The 14,827-nt window shown below is 40.5% G+C and overlaps 1 protein-coding gene across 1 annotated transcript in view; it reads right to left on the bottom strand.

Moving 5' to 3' along the window:
• Window positions 1-14,827, bottom strand: part of UNC5D (unc-5 netrin receptor D) — a 678,804-nt gene that overhangs the window by 24,020 nt on the left and 639,957 nt on the right. Inside the window, exons 15-16 of the mRNA XM_012557565.1 lie at window positions 10,582-10,731; window positions 2,830-2,994 (exon numbers count right to left, since the gene is read on the bottom strand). Of these exons, the coding sequence (XP_012413019.1) occupies window positions 2,830-2,994; window positions 10,582-10,731 (315 nt within the window). The remainder of the gene's footprint in view (window positions 1-2,829; window positions 2,995-10,581; window positions 10,732-14,827) is intronic.

Raw genomic sequence — 14,827 nt, 5'->3', positions numbered from 1 at the left:
GACTTAAAGTTTAAGAAATAGTTTATTACAAAGCAATAGAGACACACTGGGCCAAATTCCTGCGATAACATGCAAAGCAATTAATAAAGTCATCCTTGACAGGATCAAAAGGGTTACTGAAGCTTCTAAAATGCAGTAGGCTATAAATTTCATGACTGTAGCCCAAGACTGAATATCTAAATATTACTCGGATACTTGCCCCTATTATCAAGAAATACGATGATGCCATCTGCTAGGCATTTCAAAGTGACTGTAAACTTGTGAAACATTAGAAAAGGAATTGAAAGGTAAGGAATAAGATAAGGATAAGAAAAAAGAAAAGAAATTAAAACCTGGAATTCTTTTGTTGCCCTGTTAACCATTCAGGGCAATTTGCATCAGAGGCAAACAACCTCTTTTTCGGATCTGCCTTTTCACACTTGCTTCTGAATACTAGCTCCTCTTGGATTTTTCTCTTGTTTTGATTTTAAAACATTTCTACAAATTTTATTTTACTTTAAAATGCATTGTGTTAAATATGCAATGACTATTCAAGAAGGAGGCTCCAAAAATACCCTACCCTAGGTTTCCTGATCTACCTTCACTATCAAAACCATTTTAGCACGTAATGCAAACTGGCATTAATGAATGCAAATACTGTATAAACATGCCAGTTAAGACAGCTATCAATTTTGAGGCATGATACTTTGGAAAGTCATACACTCTTTAGAAAAACTATTTGGGGAATTAGCAATGGCACATTAGGAATTTGCATAAACAATGAATTGAAATGAGAATGGCAAGAAGTGATAATTTTATAAGGCTTCAAGGTTTCAAAAAAAGAAATCAACCTGAAATGGAGTTGTATGTATACAAATGTGTTAAGCCTTCTGCCAAGACTAAATTCTTTATATGTATAACCAAAAAAAAAGTTGCTATCGAGTCAATTCCAATTCACAGAGATCTCATTTGTTGAAGAGTAGAACTGCACTCCATAGGGTTTTCAATGGCCGTGATCTTTCAAAAGCAGATGACCAGGCCTTTCTTCCAAGGTGCCTATGGGTGGACTTGGACCACCAACCTTTTGGTTAGTAGTCTGGTGCTTAACTGTTTATGCCACCCAGGGACTCCTACATACATGTGTGTGTGTGTGTGCATATGTATATGAGTGTGTGTGTATCCCTATCCTACAGCTGAACGATAAAATATGTGTTTTTCCTACACTAAGAGCTCGGCTGCTAACCCAAAGGTCAGCAGTTTGAATCTACCAGCTGCTCCTTGGAAACTCTGTGGGGCAATGGCAAGGGGTTTAGAGATCTGGTGGTGCAATGATTAAGTGCTCTGTGCTAACCGAAGGGTCAGCGGTTCGAACTCACCCAGCTGCTTCATGGGAGAAAGATGTGGCCGTCTGCTCCGGTAAAAATTATAGCCTAGACAACCCTAAGGGGAAGTCCTGCTCTGTCCCATAGGTCTTTTATGGGTCGGAATCGATTCCATGGCAACAGTTGTTTTGTTTTTTTAGCCAGGAATTATCTCAAAATTACTAAATAAAAACATTACACTCCCCCCCCCACTTAACTCTACCCTTCTGCTACTCTCTCCCTTTACCTTCAAATAACCAGTGAGAAAGGATTGCCATTGTCCTTTTGTCCGCTCTATAAACTCAAGTTCAGAGCCAGGCAGTCATTTAGTGGTTGGGGGCAAATCAGAGCCATGGCAGAGAGCAGGTGTGTTTTTGCAAAAGTTCCCAAGTGAATTCTCCTTTGGCTCCCATTTTAATTCCACCCTTCAATAGCGATATGACCTTGGACAAAGTCCTTCACCTCTCTGCACTTCCATTTCCTTATTTTGTAGAATGAGGTTGATATCTACCCTGCCTATAGGGTCACTACGAGTTGGAATCGACTTGCTAGCAATGGGTTTGGTTTTTGGTTACCTTATATTATTGTATTGATGAATGTAGGTTTAATGGAAATGTGGATGTGAAGAACCCTGAGCCTGGAGGGCATGAGAAATTATAGGACAAAAAGGAGTTAAGGCCTCAAGACTAAATAACACATATGGGGCAAAGCCAGTCAGAACCAGCAGAAAGCAGCCTGATGGTGACTCTTGCCTCTTTATGCTATGAATCTCAACTCTACCACCTGGATTCAGCCCATAATGAATCTTAGCTAATATTCTAAGCCTACTAGGGGCTATGAGACTGTGGTTTTGTGTACAAAAAGCCCCGTACCATCTCCCTCCCCAAATGTCCATTCACAGAGCCTACATGTGGCACAAACAATTAAGTGCTGGACGACTAGCCGAAGTTTGGCAGTTCAAACCTAGCCAGAGGTGCCTTGGAAGATAGGCCTAGCGATCTGCTTCTGAAAACCTATGAAGCGGTTCCACTTTGCTGAACACATGGGTCTCCGGGAGTGGAATCAACTTGATGGCAACTAATAACAACAATAAAGCTCTCTCTGATGGGTTGAATTTCTCTGCCCAGCTGGAAGCTCACCTCCCTGCTCACTTAACTAGTTGCCATTGAGTGGGATCCATGTGTGTCAGAGTAGAATTACGCTCCATAGGGTTCTCAATGTTTGATTTTTCAGAAGTAGATCACCAGGCTTTTCTTCCAAGGCACGTGCGGGTGATCTCGAACCTCCAACCTTTTGGTTAGCAGCCAAGCACATTAACCATTTTCACCATCCTGGAACTCACTTAGCCTCAGAGAAGTCTTTAGTTTGCCTGATCAGTAATGAGGATTAAGCAGCTCTTTCTCAACCTATATGGCAAGACTGAGATAGCTTTGTTTTTCTTATTGTCCCTTAGAAACAGGGTCAAAAAACCTGTAGACCAAGGACTTACCTCTAGGATTGATGTCTGCACTTGGAGGATCTGTTCATGGCCTTTGAGCTGCCGGATGCAGATTTTGCAAGACAGCTGGGTGGTGGTGGGCGTGTAGCGCTCAAGGGAGAAGGCACAGTGCAGGGGCTGCCGGTTACTGCACCACACGCGGGAGAACGGGACTTCCTGCAGGGGAGATGGGGGAGAGAAGAGGGGCATGGTGTGCAGAGCCCAGCTGACGTGAGCAGAGAACAGGAGAGACTTAATAAAAATAATTATGGTGACGATGACGATGATCACAGCAGAGAAAATTGCCTAAGTGACTTTGGTAGAATTGTTGTAGAAATAACGTTCCAGCATAAGCCAAGTAGCACAGAAGTAATTAATGTCAATGCCAATTGATAACATTTGAATTCCAAAACCACACTGCAAGAGCTGAGATTTCACTTGGTGACATACGCAATTAGAAAGAATACCATATATAGTTAATCTTCAGGTTTTTTTTCCACTTAAAAAATACTCTGCTTTAGAAGATGCCTATGGTCCATCCACTTTCCTAAGCCTAGGGTAGGATGATACCCTCTCACTTAAATGAAAATTATGCTAAAGAGCTGGTTGACCAGAATTTATCTCCACACCACAAACTCATTTAGAAAATTCACACAATATTGCTAATGTATCCAGTATTAATAAAGATTAATACCTACTGCAATATCACACACACAAACCCAATGGGCCACCCCAGAACAAACTAATCTGCCAACTCCTCATTCATCAATCCATTCCACAATTATGTATATGGCGCCTGCTAATGGCCAGACGCTGTACTATTAGTTTCTTATCAGATAAAAAAAAAAATAAGAAACTCTAAGGAGCAATAAAAAATTAAATTTGGTCCCCATCCTCATGAGATTTACAGGCAATTTAGTGGCAAAAGTAATTTTTACTAAATGAGGAGGAAAAAAGGTTTATAAAATCTATACAGATAACTTTTTTACCAATACCAGCCAGTGTCTGCCACTGATTGGGCTGTGCTCAGGCATATGGGTTTAAATAATGTGAAGCAGAGGTCAGTCACTGATATTCTTTCATGTACAAAATGGTCTGTCCTTCCTACTCAAATCTGGCAGAGCTCTTAGCAATGACCATGTGTGTCCAACCTCTAACAATCCTCACCCTCACTTTTTTCTTTTTCTCATCTCATTAATTTGCTCCTTTGCCTGTTGCTATAAATATAATTTTCTCAAATATTAAACCAGAAAGGTGGCAAAAGGTTTATCAAGGGTGAAAGTCTGAGACTCTGAAGTGTGACTGCTGATGAAGCCAGCATGTGCTATAAGATCAACGGCCATGATTAAAATTCAGTCTCTTCACTTGGAGGAACTATGAGTTACCCAGTTGAGCACTAATTTGCATACTTGTTTCCATACTTTGCTTTCTAATTTTCCATGTAGAAAATCCTACACATCTTGATTTGGGATATTGCACAAGGGGAGCCAGCAAGGAGGGATGGATTGTAGATTGTAGCACACTTGAAGAAACGAGAATATGAGAATCTAATCAAACATTTACTCCCACCATGCATCTCAGTCACCAATATAAGGACTTTCGTCTGTTTGCTTTTTCTTAATCCTGAACCAAGGGAAAGGCAGTGAGTCTCCACCATGGTGTCACTAGGGTTGGTGTCACCCAGTGCAGTAACTCATGGTGCCACTCTCGTCTCCCGTGAGTGGAGAGGCTGGGCTCAGCCCCTCCCAGCTCTGCCCCATGCAGCTCCTCCCCTCTCCCATTGGTCAAGGCAGAGACCCTCCTCTCTGCCCAAGGGCGGTTCTGCAGCCGGTCAACCCGCACCCTGACTGGTGGGTGACTTCGGGAGGGGAGTGATGCATTACTGCACTGGGTGATGGGGGTGTGTGTGTGTGAGGTGGGGTGGGTGGTGGTGATGAGTTACTGCACTCAGTGATGAATGTCACCAAGCCTAGGGATGCCACTGCCTTGGCAGCCCCTGTCCCACCTTCAGGGGATCATTTTGATGTTACCCCCTCTGACAGTGTCAAGAGGTGCATCTGCAGCCCGGTAGTGATGCCACTGGACCTCTGTCTCTGGAAGGAGAGAAAAGGACTCAGAAAAGGCCTGTATGTATCACACTAAGTAACATTTAATAGACATTCCTATGCAAGGCGTGGTCTGTTAGTACTCAAAACTATCTTTCCATTCTCAGTTCACTTCTACATGTCAGGGGCTGGAAGCCCACAGACTACATTTCACAGATTCCCATGCTAGCAGACTCCAAATTCAGTTCTGTCAATCAGAGGCATTCAAGCTAGATATGGCAGGGAGAGGAGAAGAGAGAGGCACCACTGCTCCTCTAGATCAGCAGGAAGATCCAAAGGCTTTGGCAACGAGCACATGTAAGTTTTGCAGGGGCTTCTGCACCTTCTCCTGAGAATCAGTGCTCTTGCGGTTTGCTGAAATTCCTGAACTTGCTGTTTCCTAATATCATTAAGTGGTTTTCTCTGACTCTGGCTCCCCTAGCCCTTCCAAAGGTTTTGCAAGCATATCAATCCTTTGACTATATCTCTCTCTGGTTGAAATACCTTGAGTAGTTTCTGTTTCGCTGGTCAAAATAATTATCTAATGAAACTACCGAAGATTTGAAGTTCTCTTAGAAAATTATACAAGCTGGGAAATAATGAAAATGTACCATTAGTAGGTTCCACATGGTGGCTGTCAACTATGGGAAACCCTGGGAGAAGCCCTATACTAATGGTCACAAAGAAAGCTTTGGCTGGAGCACAATTTGTCATGCCACTAGCAAGACAGCACCGGTCCATTTTATGGAACTTCCTTTCTACTTTCTTCCTATACAGAATTTTTTACTTAGGTTTTCTCTGTTCCCTTTCTGGTAGTAGACACCACAGGAAAGGACAATTCTGTATGGTGGGGCCTCCCTGTAATCCTTAGAAGGAGTAATTTTCTCTAAAATACTCAAAAGTAGTTTTCAACTGCATCAAATTCTATACCACGTAAAATAAATAATAATATATATTTATAATCCCTGCTGTTTCTTTTTCTTGTCTAACATGATCTTTTCCCTACTTCTCCTCTTGAATCTTCTTACATTTAATACACCCATGGGTAACTCTTACTTCATGTCTCAGCCTTCTACACTTCTCTGTCTACTGAAATCTTCAAAATCTCATCTGTTAACATATGCCCAGTTGCCATCTCTCTGTGGAGAACTCCAATAGCTACATCAATGTCAGTCTCTGACATTACACTTCTAATTACTACAAATAATTTTAAATGGACTATACTTTCCATTGCAATTTTGCCATTTGAAAATTAATTACCACCGTATTTCTTCTATTGCCATTCTTCTCCAATTTTCCTATTTCCATTAATGGTCTTCTCTCTCCTCATAATAGCTAACTGTAGCAACCAACTGATCGGTCTTCTGTTCTTCAGTTTCCACTATAGAGAGCTATGGAGAGTGTTGGAGCTTGACTGGAGAGGGAAACAGAGCAGTTGATTGGTATTCTTGGTATTATTGATATTCTTCAGAGAATAGCATTCATTCTCTTTTACCTCTGACCATGGTAGGGTACACTGATGTAACCAGATCACCTAAGAACTCTGCTTTCCTCACATGATTCCTTTGTTTGTGGGAAAATCATGGTCCCCTGTTGCCCACGATGTTAAATCTAGCCCTCTGCCTGCCTTCAAGGGTTTCCATCATCCTTTGTCCTTTCTTCACTCTTTGCTTTCTGATTTTGGTTAGCTCTCAAATGAACTCCCTTCTCTAAACCAGTAAATTTTTTGTAGAGCCACTTTATATGTGATTCTTTAATGCAAGTAACTGTACTATGGGACTCTGTGGCTAACAGGTTCTTTTACCTAACTAGGCTGGAGTTTTGTTTTTTTTTTTTTCTCTAAAACTGAACTCTGAGTCATTACAGTGTAATGCAAGTGTGTGGACTTCAGAGCCAGATAGAGTTGCGTTCCAGGTCCAGCTTTAAGCAAGCCTACATTTTCTGGACTGGATTTGAATCCTGGGTAATGCTTACCTTCCTAAAAAATATGGCACTGAACATTTATTTAAAAGAGTCTTCCCTGGTATCATTTCTTAAATGTTCTGTATTTTCTCCTGAAAATACTGGAAGATAAGAGAGTAGTGCCCACCGCAGCAATAATCTTTCCTTGGAGAAACACATGACAATCAGCACTAAAATGCCTCTCTTTTCTCTTTCCATTCCACTGCACGCAATCAAAACTTTTTTAAAAAATCTGATTTTGACAGTACCAAAAGAATATATATGTTTTTATTGTTGACTTGAGTAGCAGCTGCCAATAGTGCTCAACAAAACATTTAAAAATAATAGAATTAGAAGCACTGTGATTCATTTGTTTTCAGGCCAGTCATCTTTGCTTTCATTTATTCAAGAGAAAGAAAAAGAAAAGAAACACCACACACATACAAGATGCTCACTGAGCTGAGCGGAATTATATGGCAAGTAATATGGGAGGACAAAGTATAGCAAAGTTATGGGTGTTTAAAGAATTGTGGAAATGTTTTCATTTTGATTCCCATTATAATTAGGTTCCTAGCAGATGGAGAGAATGTAAATCATATCCTAGCAGGAGACAGACACTGGGTTCTCCAAGATACATAGCACGCTTAAAAAGACAGTTGCTTTTATTCTAGGGAGGTGACAGCCTGACTTTGTGTTTTGTTGGGTTTAAAAAATAAATTAATATTTTATCGTATACTGTTTATTACAGCTTCCCCACCGCACAGTCAGCAAGGAATAAAGAGAAACGCAGTTAAGTAGCTTTCAGTTCCCAGCAACCTGTTGAAAGTAGAGTTATTTACCTCCTAGAGGAGAGTTGGTAACTCTGGGGAGGGGGTCAGTGGCTTATCCCTAATTGTGGTAGAGTCTGAAAGCCTGAGAAGATAATGAGGAATAAGTAATTGTTTACTTTCGGGGGACTAGCATTGTGGACGTCAGTTTTTCTTTGAATTGAGGTCAATGGGTACCAACGTAACCAGATGTCCTAAGAACGCCTCTCATCTAATACACCTGGCTTCATAAGCAATAGGGTCGCAGCATAGCATTCCATGAATTATAATCCCTAAAATCTAAAGTGACAAAATTTAAAATCTATTTGGCCCTCCTATGTGTAGGCTTTCATCACATACCTCTAGACCCGAACTTGAACTTTCACCATTTTAAACCCGTTCTCATGCAGTTCGTTGGTCACCAGCAGAGCAGGCCTCTAGGGACTGGGGACCTCCCCGGCCTCTACCTGCTTGGAGAACTCCACACATTCCAGAAGAAAACAGAAAGATTTCCCGGGAAGGCAGGGTTTGGGTACCAACTGGAATATGCCGATTCCCAGATCCCTCATTTGAAGTTAGGGGAGGGCGGGGAAGAATGAGATGACAAAAGATGCTAGAGGTCTTCTCTGCACTGAGTTGGAAGATGACAGGGAGAATTGGTAGTTGGTGGGGACACCTATAAATGATGTTGGAAACAGTGTGATTTTCTGTCTTCACAATAGCTCTCTGGGATAACAAGAAAAAGGCCCTGTTCGTTCCTAACCGCTAAGCTCTAATGAAAAGCCATTCTCTATTATCTACACCAAGTTTGTCAGTGCACATGATGTTCTACATGAGGTTCCAGCAGGCCGAACACAAACCCTCCCCAAAGTGCTTACATCTAATGCCTGGAGCAAACACGGCATGGCCATTAAGCCAAACGAAATTTGCATTAACATGAGGAGGATTGCAATGATGACGGGGCAAGGAAATTGGTGGGTAGGGGTGGTGAAGAGGAAGGAGGAATAGAGCAGAAAGCTATTCATGGGTAAGAAAAATGAAGTGAAATGAAAACTCAGTGGCAAGCCTCCTGGTGCAGACAAAATTAAATTGTTTCTCAGCCTTCTAAGACGCTTTCAAATTATACTCAATTACAAAAGGCAAATATTTATGGACATTCACAACCTCCATGCAATCCAACCCACCCCAGCAGTAAAACGTGTTGGGTTTCCTTGCAAGCCAATGCCCTTTGGCACTGGCTGTCCCTCTTGCATCCTGGGAGCTCAGAAGGCACTCAGCCCTCCAAGCCTTTTCTGCCTGGGAATATCTTTGGAATCCCTGATGTTGAAATTATTGTTTAAGTGCTGCCGCAAGGTAATAGTTCTTTCATCTGATTTTTTTTTTTAAATCTATGAGCAATAAGCTTAACAGTTACTTTGGACTGAGTCACTCGTATTAGATCCAGTGACGTAAGGCCCTTATAACCTATAAAGATTAATACAGAGAAATTTGCATGACTATCAGAACTTGCTTTAACAGTACCCTGATGTTCAATTTACACTAGAAACTTTGAATACTACTTACAGGAAAGCAGAGCCACTTAGGTCTTGAATATCATAAACAATACATTTATTCATAGAAAACATCTCTCCATAAGAAAATGTGCTGAATGTGCCAAAAGGAAAACAAAAATAGTTTGGGGTTAGGAAAGATGTTCTTGTTGTTTTGAATGCACTAGAACAGTGCAGAGAGGGGCAACTCCCCAAGGTAATAAGAAGTCTGAGAAGGTAAAGAGAAAAACACAGCCTTGTCCAACTTGGAAATTCTGAATTTTAGCAGCTGAGAGGGTTGGTTGTTTGTCTTTCTTCTAACTCTCATGCTGCAATCAGGGTTTTCTCCTTGTGGTTTGGCTTGTTCCCATTCTGACAGGCTGGTATACTTTGTGTATAGTTGTAAAAACAAACAAACAAACTTAAACAAAAAAAATGAGTGTTGCAAAGATGGAAAAGTTAAAAATCCCACAGGGTTCTACAGGTTATGCTGATGGGCAGAACAAAGAATGTGAAATCCTCCTGTGAATCCAGATCAATGTGAGTCCACCAGAAGTTTCTCCAGAGTTTGGAAACATCCTGTCACATGAAGCACAGAATGCCAGTGGCTTAAAAAACTACAGCATTATTAGCCAGCTCCTTACAATGACAATACTTATCACTGGGAATTTTCATGGAATTCAGTGGTGGGTCACAAATTGCTAAGTGAGCTTTTCATTCTAAGCAGGTAGTGAAAAATCTGTAAAAATGGTTCAAAGAGGTTCTGAGTCACCCTGAATTATTAAAAAAAAAAAATCCAATAAAAAGGCCTGTGGACAATAATATATAAATATGTTTATTTATAAAAGGGTTCTAAAAAGGAATTATCCTTCCTTTGCTTCTCAATTCATAATGTCTTCTTCCCCTCCTGCCCAATTCATTTGACAGGAAACCCTTCATATATGGAGGATAGAATCTATTGTTCCCACCTAGTCACAGCTCTGTAACTCAAAATGATCACTCTTTGACAGTTTCTCACAAGGTTAACCATTATTGCATATCATTAAAACAATGTCTTATAAAATGAACTGATTTTAATAAACTAACCAACCAACAAACCTCCCCTATGTTGTTAAGTTGCCATGTTCAATTTATGCTGGGCAGCCGTTTATAAAGGAGAGAGGAGAAATGTCATGTTACCTGGTGTGCAAGCACCTTTTTCCCTACCCGTGTGAAACTTCTGAATTTAAGATAAAACGTTTCATTTTTTGTGTGTGGCCAAAACTGTTATATTTCTGCAACAGTTTTGAAATTAAATCTATACTTACAAAGCAGGAAGAAAATCAAGAGGACCCTCACCAGGGCTGGTGACACACTTGTTGGCTAAAGCAAAGGTGTTTCTTTAGAAACCCATTTGGCCAGTACCTGGCATGCAGTGAATGGTTTAATTCTCCAGAGAAATGGCGGGATATCGAGGACAGAGATCTGAAGACTAAAGGTGTTCCCTTTGAAGTGCAGCAACTTTGGTTCTTCCAGTAGTTGTCCACCTTGATGCCTTTCATCTGAAACCACTTCCTACAGGAGAGGAAAAAGAAAAAGGAGCCACAATGAAGTGCCCAGTTTCTTACACATGTTCCTTTCTTTTTCTTTTTTAATTGTGCTTTAGTTGAAGGTTTGCAGAGCAAATTAGCCTCTCATTAAACAGCTAATACACTTATTGTTTTGTGACTTTGGTTACCAACCCCACAACATGCCAATACTCCCCTCCTGTTGACCTCGGGTTCCCCATTACCAGCTTTCCTATTACGTCCTGCCTTCTCTTCCTCGCCCCTTGGCTGGTGTGCCCATTTAGTCTCATTTTGTTTTATGGGCCTGTCTAATCTTTGGCTGGAGGGTGAACCTCAGCGGTGACTTCAGTATTAAGTTAAAAGGGTGTCTGGGGGCCATACTTTTGGGGTTTCTCTAGTCTCTGTCAGACCAATAAATTTGGTCTTTTTTTGAGAGTTAGAATTTTGTTCTACATTTTTCTCCAGTTCTGTCTGAGACCCTCTATTGTGATCCCTGTCAGAGCAGTCAGTGGTGGTAGCCAGGCACCATCTAATTGTGCTAGACTCAGTCTGCTGGAGGCTGTGGTAGTTGTGGCCCATTAGTCCTTTGGACTAATCTTTCCCTTGTGTCTTTGATTATCTTCATTCTCCCTTGCTCCAGACAGGTGGAACAAGTGGAGTATCTTAGATGGCCGCTCACATGCTTTTAAGACCCCAGACACTACTCACCAAAGTAGGATGCAGAACATTTTCTTTATGAACTATGTTATATCAATTGAGCTAGATGTCCCCTGAAACCATGGTCCCCAGTCCTCAGCCCAGTAATTCAGTCCTTCAGGGAGTTTGGATGTGTCTATGAAGCTTTCATGACTTTGCCTTGGTCAAGTTGTGCTGACTTCCCCAGTATATTACGTATTTTCTATCTATGGATATATATGCTCACAGCCACACGTCTCCCAGAAATGGATAAACCACACAATGGGCACATACTTCTTTTGCATCCCTGTATCATTTGAGGTTCAAAACCAAGGACTAAAAACTGGGTCAGGGTTTGGTCAGAAAGAAACAATTGTTCTTTATCATGTGTGTTACTTAGGCTTTAAAACACACTGCACCTTTCTTTGAAAGAAAAAGACTTCCTCTGCCCCAAGCAAATTATAATACTATTGAGTTTCCACAGTTGTGTGAATTTCATTCTGATATGACCATAATCAAGGGATGTGTTCCTGCTTAACCTACCACATCATCATATTTCACAATAAAGGTAGAAACAGCCCCCTTCCACTCTGGTTCAATTGTTCTCCACTAGCATAGGCATTATCTGATTTTTATTGATTCCTTTGGCTCAAAATAAACACTACAGAGTGCATGTATTATGTTTATTTTTTAGCAATGTTCATAAAGTTATTATATCAAAAGCCAAGGAAAATTAAGTTGCTTATCAAGTTAGGTTTATCTCAAAAAAAAAAAAAAAAAGAAATCAAATTCCTGAGGTAAACATTCTTGTACCTTTCACTGAGAAGTCTTTAAAATTATAGTTAATACAAACACATTTCACACATATTCTATTGAGTATATTATTTAGCTGGTTGCAATTGTGCGATGTTTAGAATCACATTGGAGAGGTAACAGGACATGTGATATAATAGAATATAATAATGCATTCTGTAAAATGTTAAACTAAGGGGGCAAAACCTTTAGTGTTTTCGAGATTAGAGATCTTCCTAAATATATTTTTAATATCACCATTAATTGACTTATAATTTCTTTGCAGAGGTAGGATAAATAAGAAAACTGAAATCATTTAATTATGTCCTATAATCTTCCCAGGTTCTAAAAAACTTAAGACAAATAGGTTTATAAATACATGAAACTAAAATGTCAATTATCAACAGATAAAAGCAGCTTTATTGTTGTTAGGTGCCGTAAATTGGTTTCCGACACATAGCAACCCTACGCACCACAGAACGAAACACTGCCCAGTCCTGCACCATGCTCACAATCATTGTTATGCTTGAGCTCATTGTTGCAGCCACTGTGTTAGTCCATCTCGTTGAAGGTCTTCCTCTTTTTCAATGACCCTCTACTTTATCAAGCATGATGTCCTTCTCCAGGGACCAGTCCCTCCTGACAACATGTCCAAAGTATGTAAGACGTAGTCTTACCATCCTTCCTTCTAAGGAGCATTCTGGTTGTACTTCTTCCAGGACAGATCTATTTATTCTTTTGGCAATTCATGGTATATTCAATATTTTTCACCAACACCACAATTCAAAGGCGTCAATTCTTGTTCGGTCTTCTTTATTCATCATCCAGCTTTTGCGTGCATATGATGCGACCGAAAATACCATGGCTTGGGTTAGGGGCACCTTAGTCTTCAAGGTGACATCTTTGCTTTTCAACATTTTAAAGAAGTCTTTTGCAGCAGATTTGCCCAATGCAATGTGTCTTTTGATTTCCTGACTGCTGCTTCCATGGGTGTTGATTGTGGATCCAAGTAAAATGAGAGGAACAATGCAGAAAACGAGGGTGAGAATGGTTGCACAACTGGAAGAATGTAATCCATGTCACTGAATTGTACATGTAGAAAGGGTTGAATTGGTGTATGTTTTGCTGTGTATATTCCCAATAACAACAAAATCAATTAAAAAAAGGAAAAAAATCTAACTTGTCCTTAATGTACAGAGAAGTAAACTGAGTTTAGGAAATGATTTCTTCAAGGTCATGCAGTTATGTAGTGTAGAGTTACATAATTTTAATACTTATAACCACTCAGACTCATCACACTAGAAGGAAACTTAACGAATTTTCAGATTGTTAAATCAAAAAACAAACAAACAAAAAGCAAAAAAACTGTTGTTGTTGAGTGACCCTGAGCCATGTGACTCCATGTGTGTCAGAGTAGAACTGTGCTGTGCTCCAGAGCATTTTCAATGGCTGATTTCTTGGAAGTAGATCACCAGCCCTTTCTTCTGAAGGAGTTCCTGGGTGGTGCAAACCATTAAACATGCTGTTACAAACCAAAAGGTTGGCAGTTAGAACCCACCCAGAGGGGCCTTGGAACAAAGGCCTGGCAATCTGCTTCTGAAAGGTCATAGCCTTGAACAGCCTATGGAGTGTAGTTCTACTCTGCAACATGGGGTCATCATGAGTTAGAATTGACTCCAGGGCAACTGGTTTGGTTTGGCTTGGTTTTCTTTCAAGGCCCCTCTGGGTGGATTCAAACTGCCAAAATTTCAGTTAGAAGCCTATCTCATTAACCATTTGTACCACCCAGGGACTCCTTTAGATTATTAAGTACCTTATTTACAGATGTCAACATGGAGGTCCCCAGGGAGAAAGTGATTTACCTAAAGCCACACGGTTAGTAATAGAACTAAAACAGTGCAATTTGATTCATGGTCTAAGGTTTTTTTTTTTTGTACTAGATTATCTTGCTTTTTCTTATACTATGCTTGATGTTTTTTAAACAGTCATTTCAAGGTCTGAATGCTATTAACTTTGCCCCATAAATAAATGTTCATTGGTGCAAGATATGTGTACAGGATGATATAAATCAGCCTGCATCTGCCCTGTTGTTGTTGCTGTTGGGTGCCACTGAGTCCATTCCGACTCACAGTGACCCCATGTGACGGAGTAAAACTACCCAATAGGGCTTTCTTAGCTGTAACCCTTATGGAAGCAGATCACCAGGTCTTTTTCCCACGGATCTGCTGGATGGGTTCTAACCGCTAGCCTTTCAGTTACTGCCAAGCACTTAACTGTTGTACCACCGGGGCTCCTTGTATTTGCCCTAGAATTACATATATTGTCTAAGCAGCCCCTGAAATGCAGAATGGAGAAAATTAGAATTTTTTCAAGGTGAATATCTACTTGTATGTAGCACAGACCAAAGAGGTGCACCTTTTTAAATTTATGCTTTAAGACTCCAAATTTAAATACAACCATGATTCGGTTTTTTTCTTTTTTTTTATTATTGTACTTTAGATGAAGATTTACAGAACTAGCTTCTCATTAAACAATTCATACACATATTATTTTGTGACATTGGTTACCAACCCCACGACAGGTCAACACTCTCCCTTCTCGACCTTGGGTTCCCAATCACCAGCTTTCCTGTCCCC

The sequence above is a fragment of the Trichechus manatus genome, unplaced genomic scaffold, assembly GCF_000243295.1.
Source record: "Trichechus manatus latirostris isolate Lorelei unplaced genomic scaffold, TriManLat1.0 scaffold00109, whole genome shotgun sequence".
Lineage (NCBI taxonomy): Eukaryota > Metazoa > Chordata > Mammalia > Sirenia > Trichechidae > Trichechus > Trichechus manatus.
Note: the sequence above shows the minus strand (reverse complement) of the source record. Positions and strands in the feature narration are given on the sequence as shown.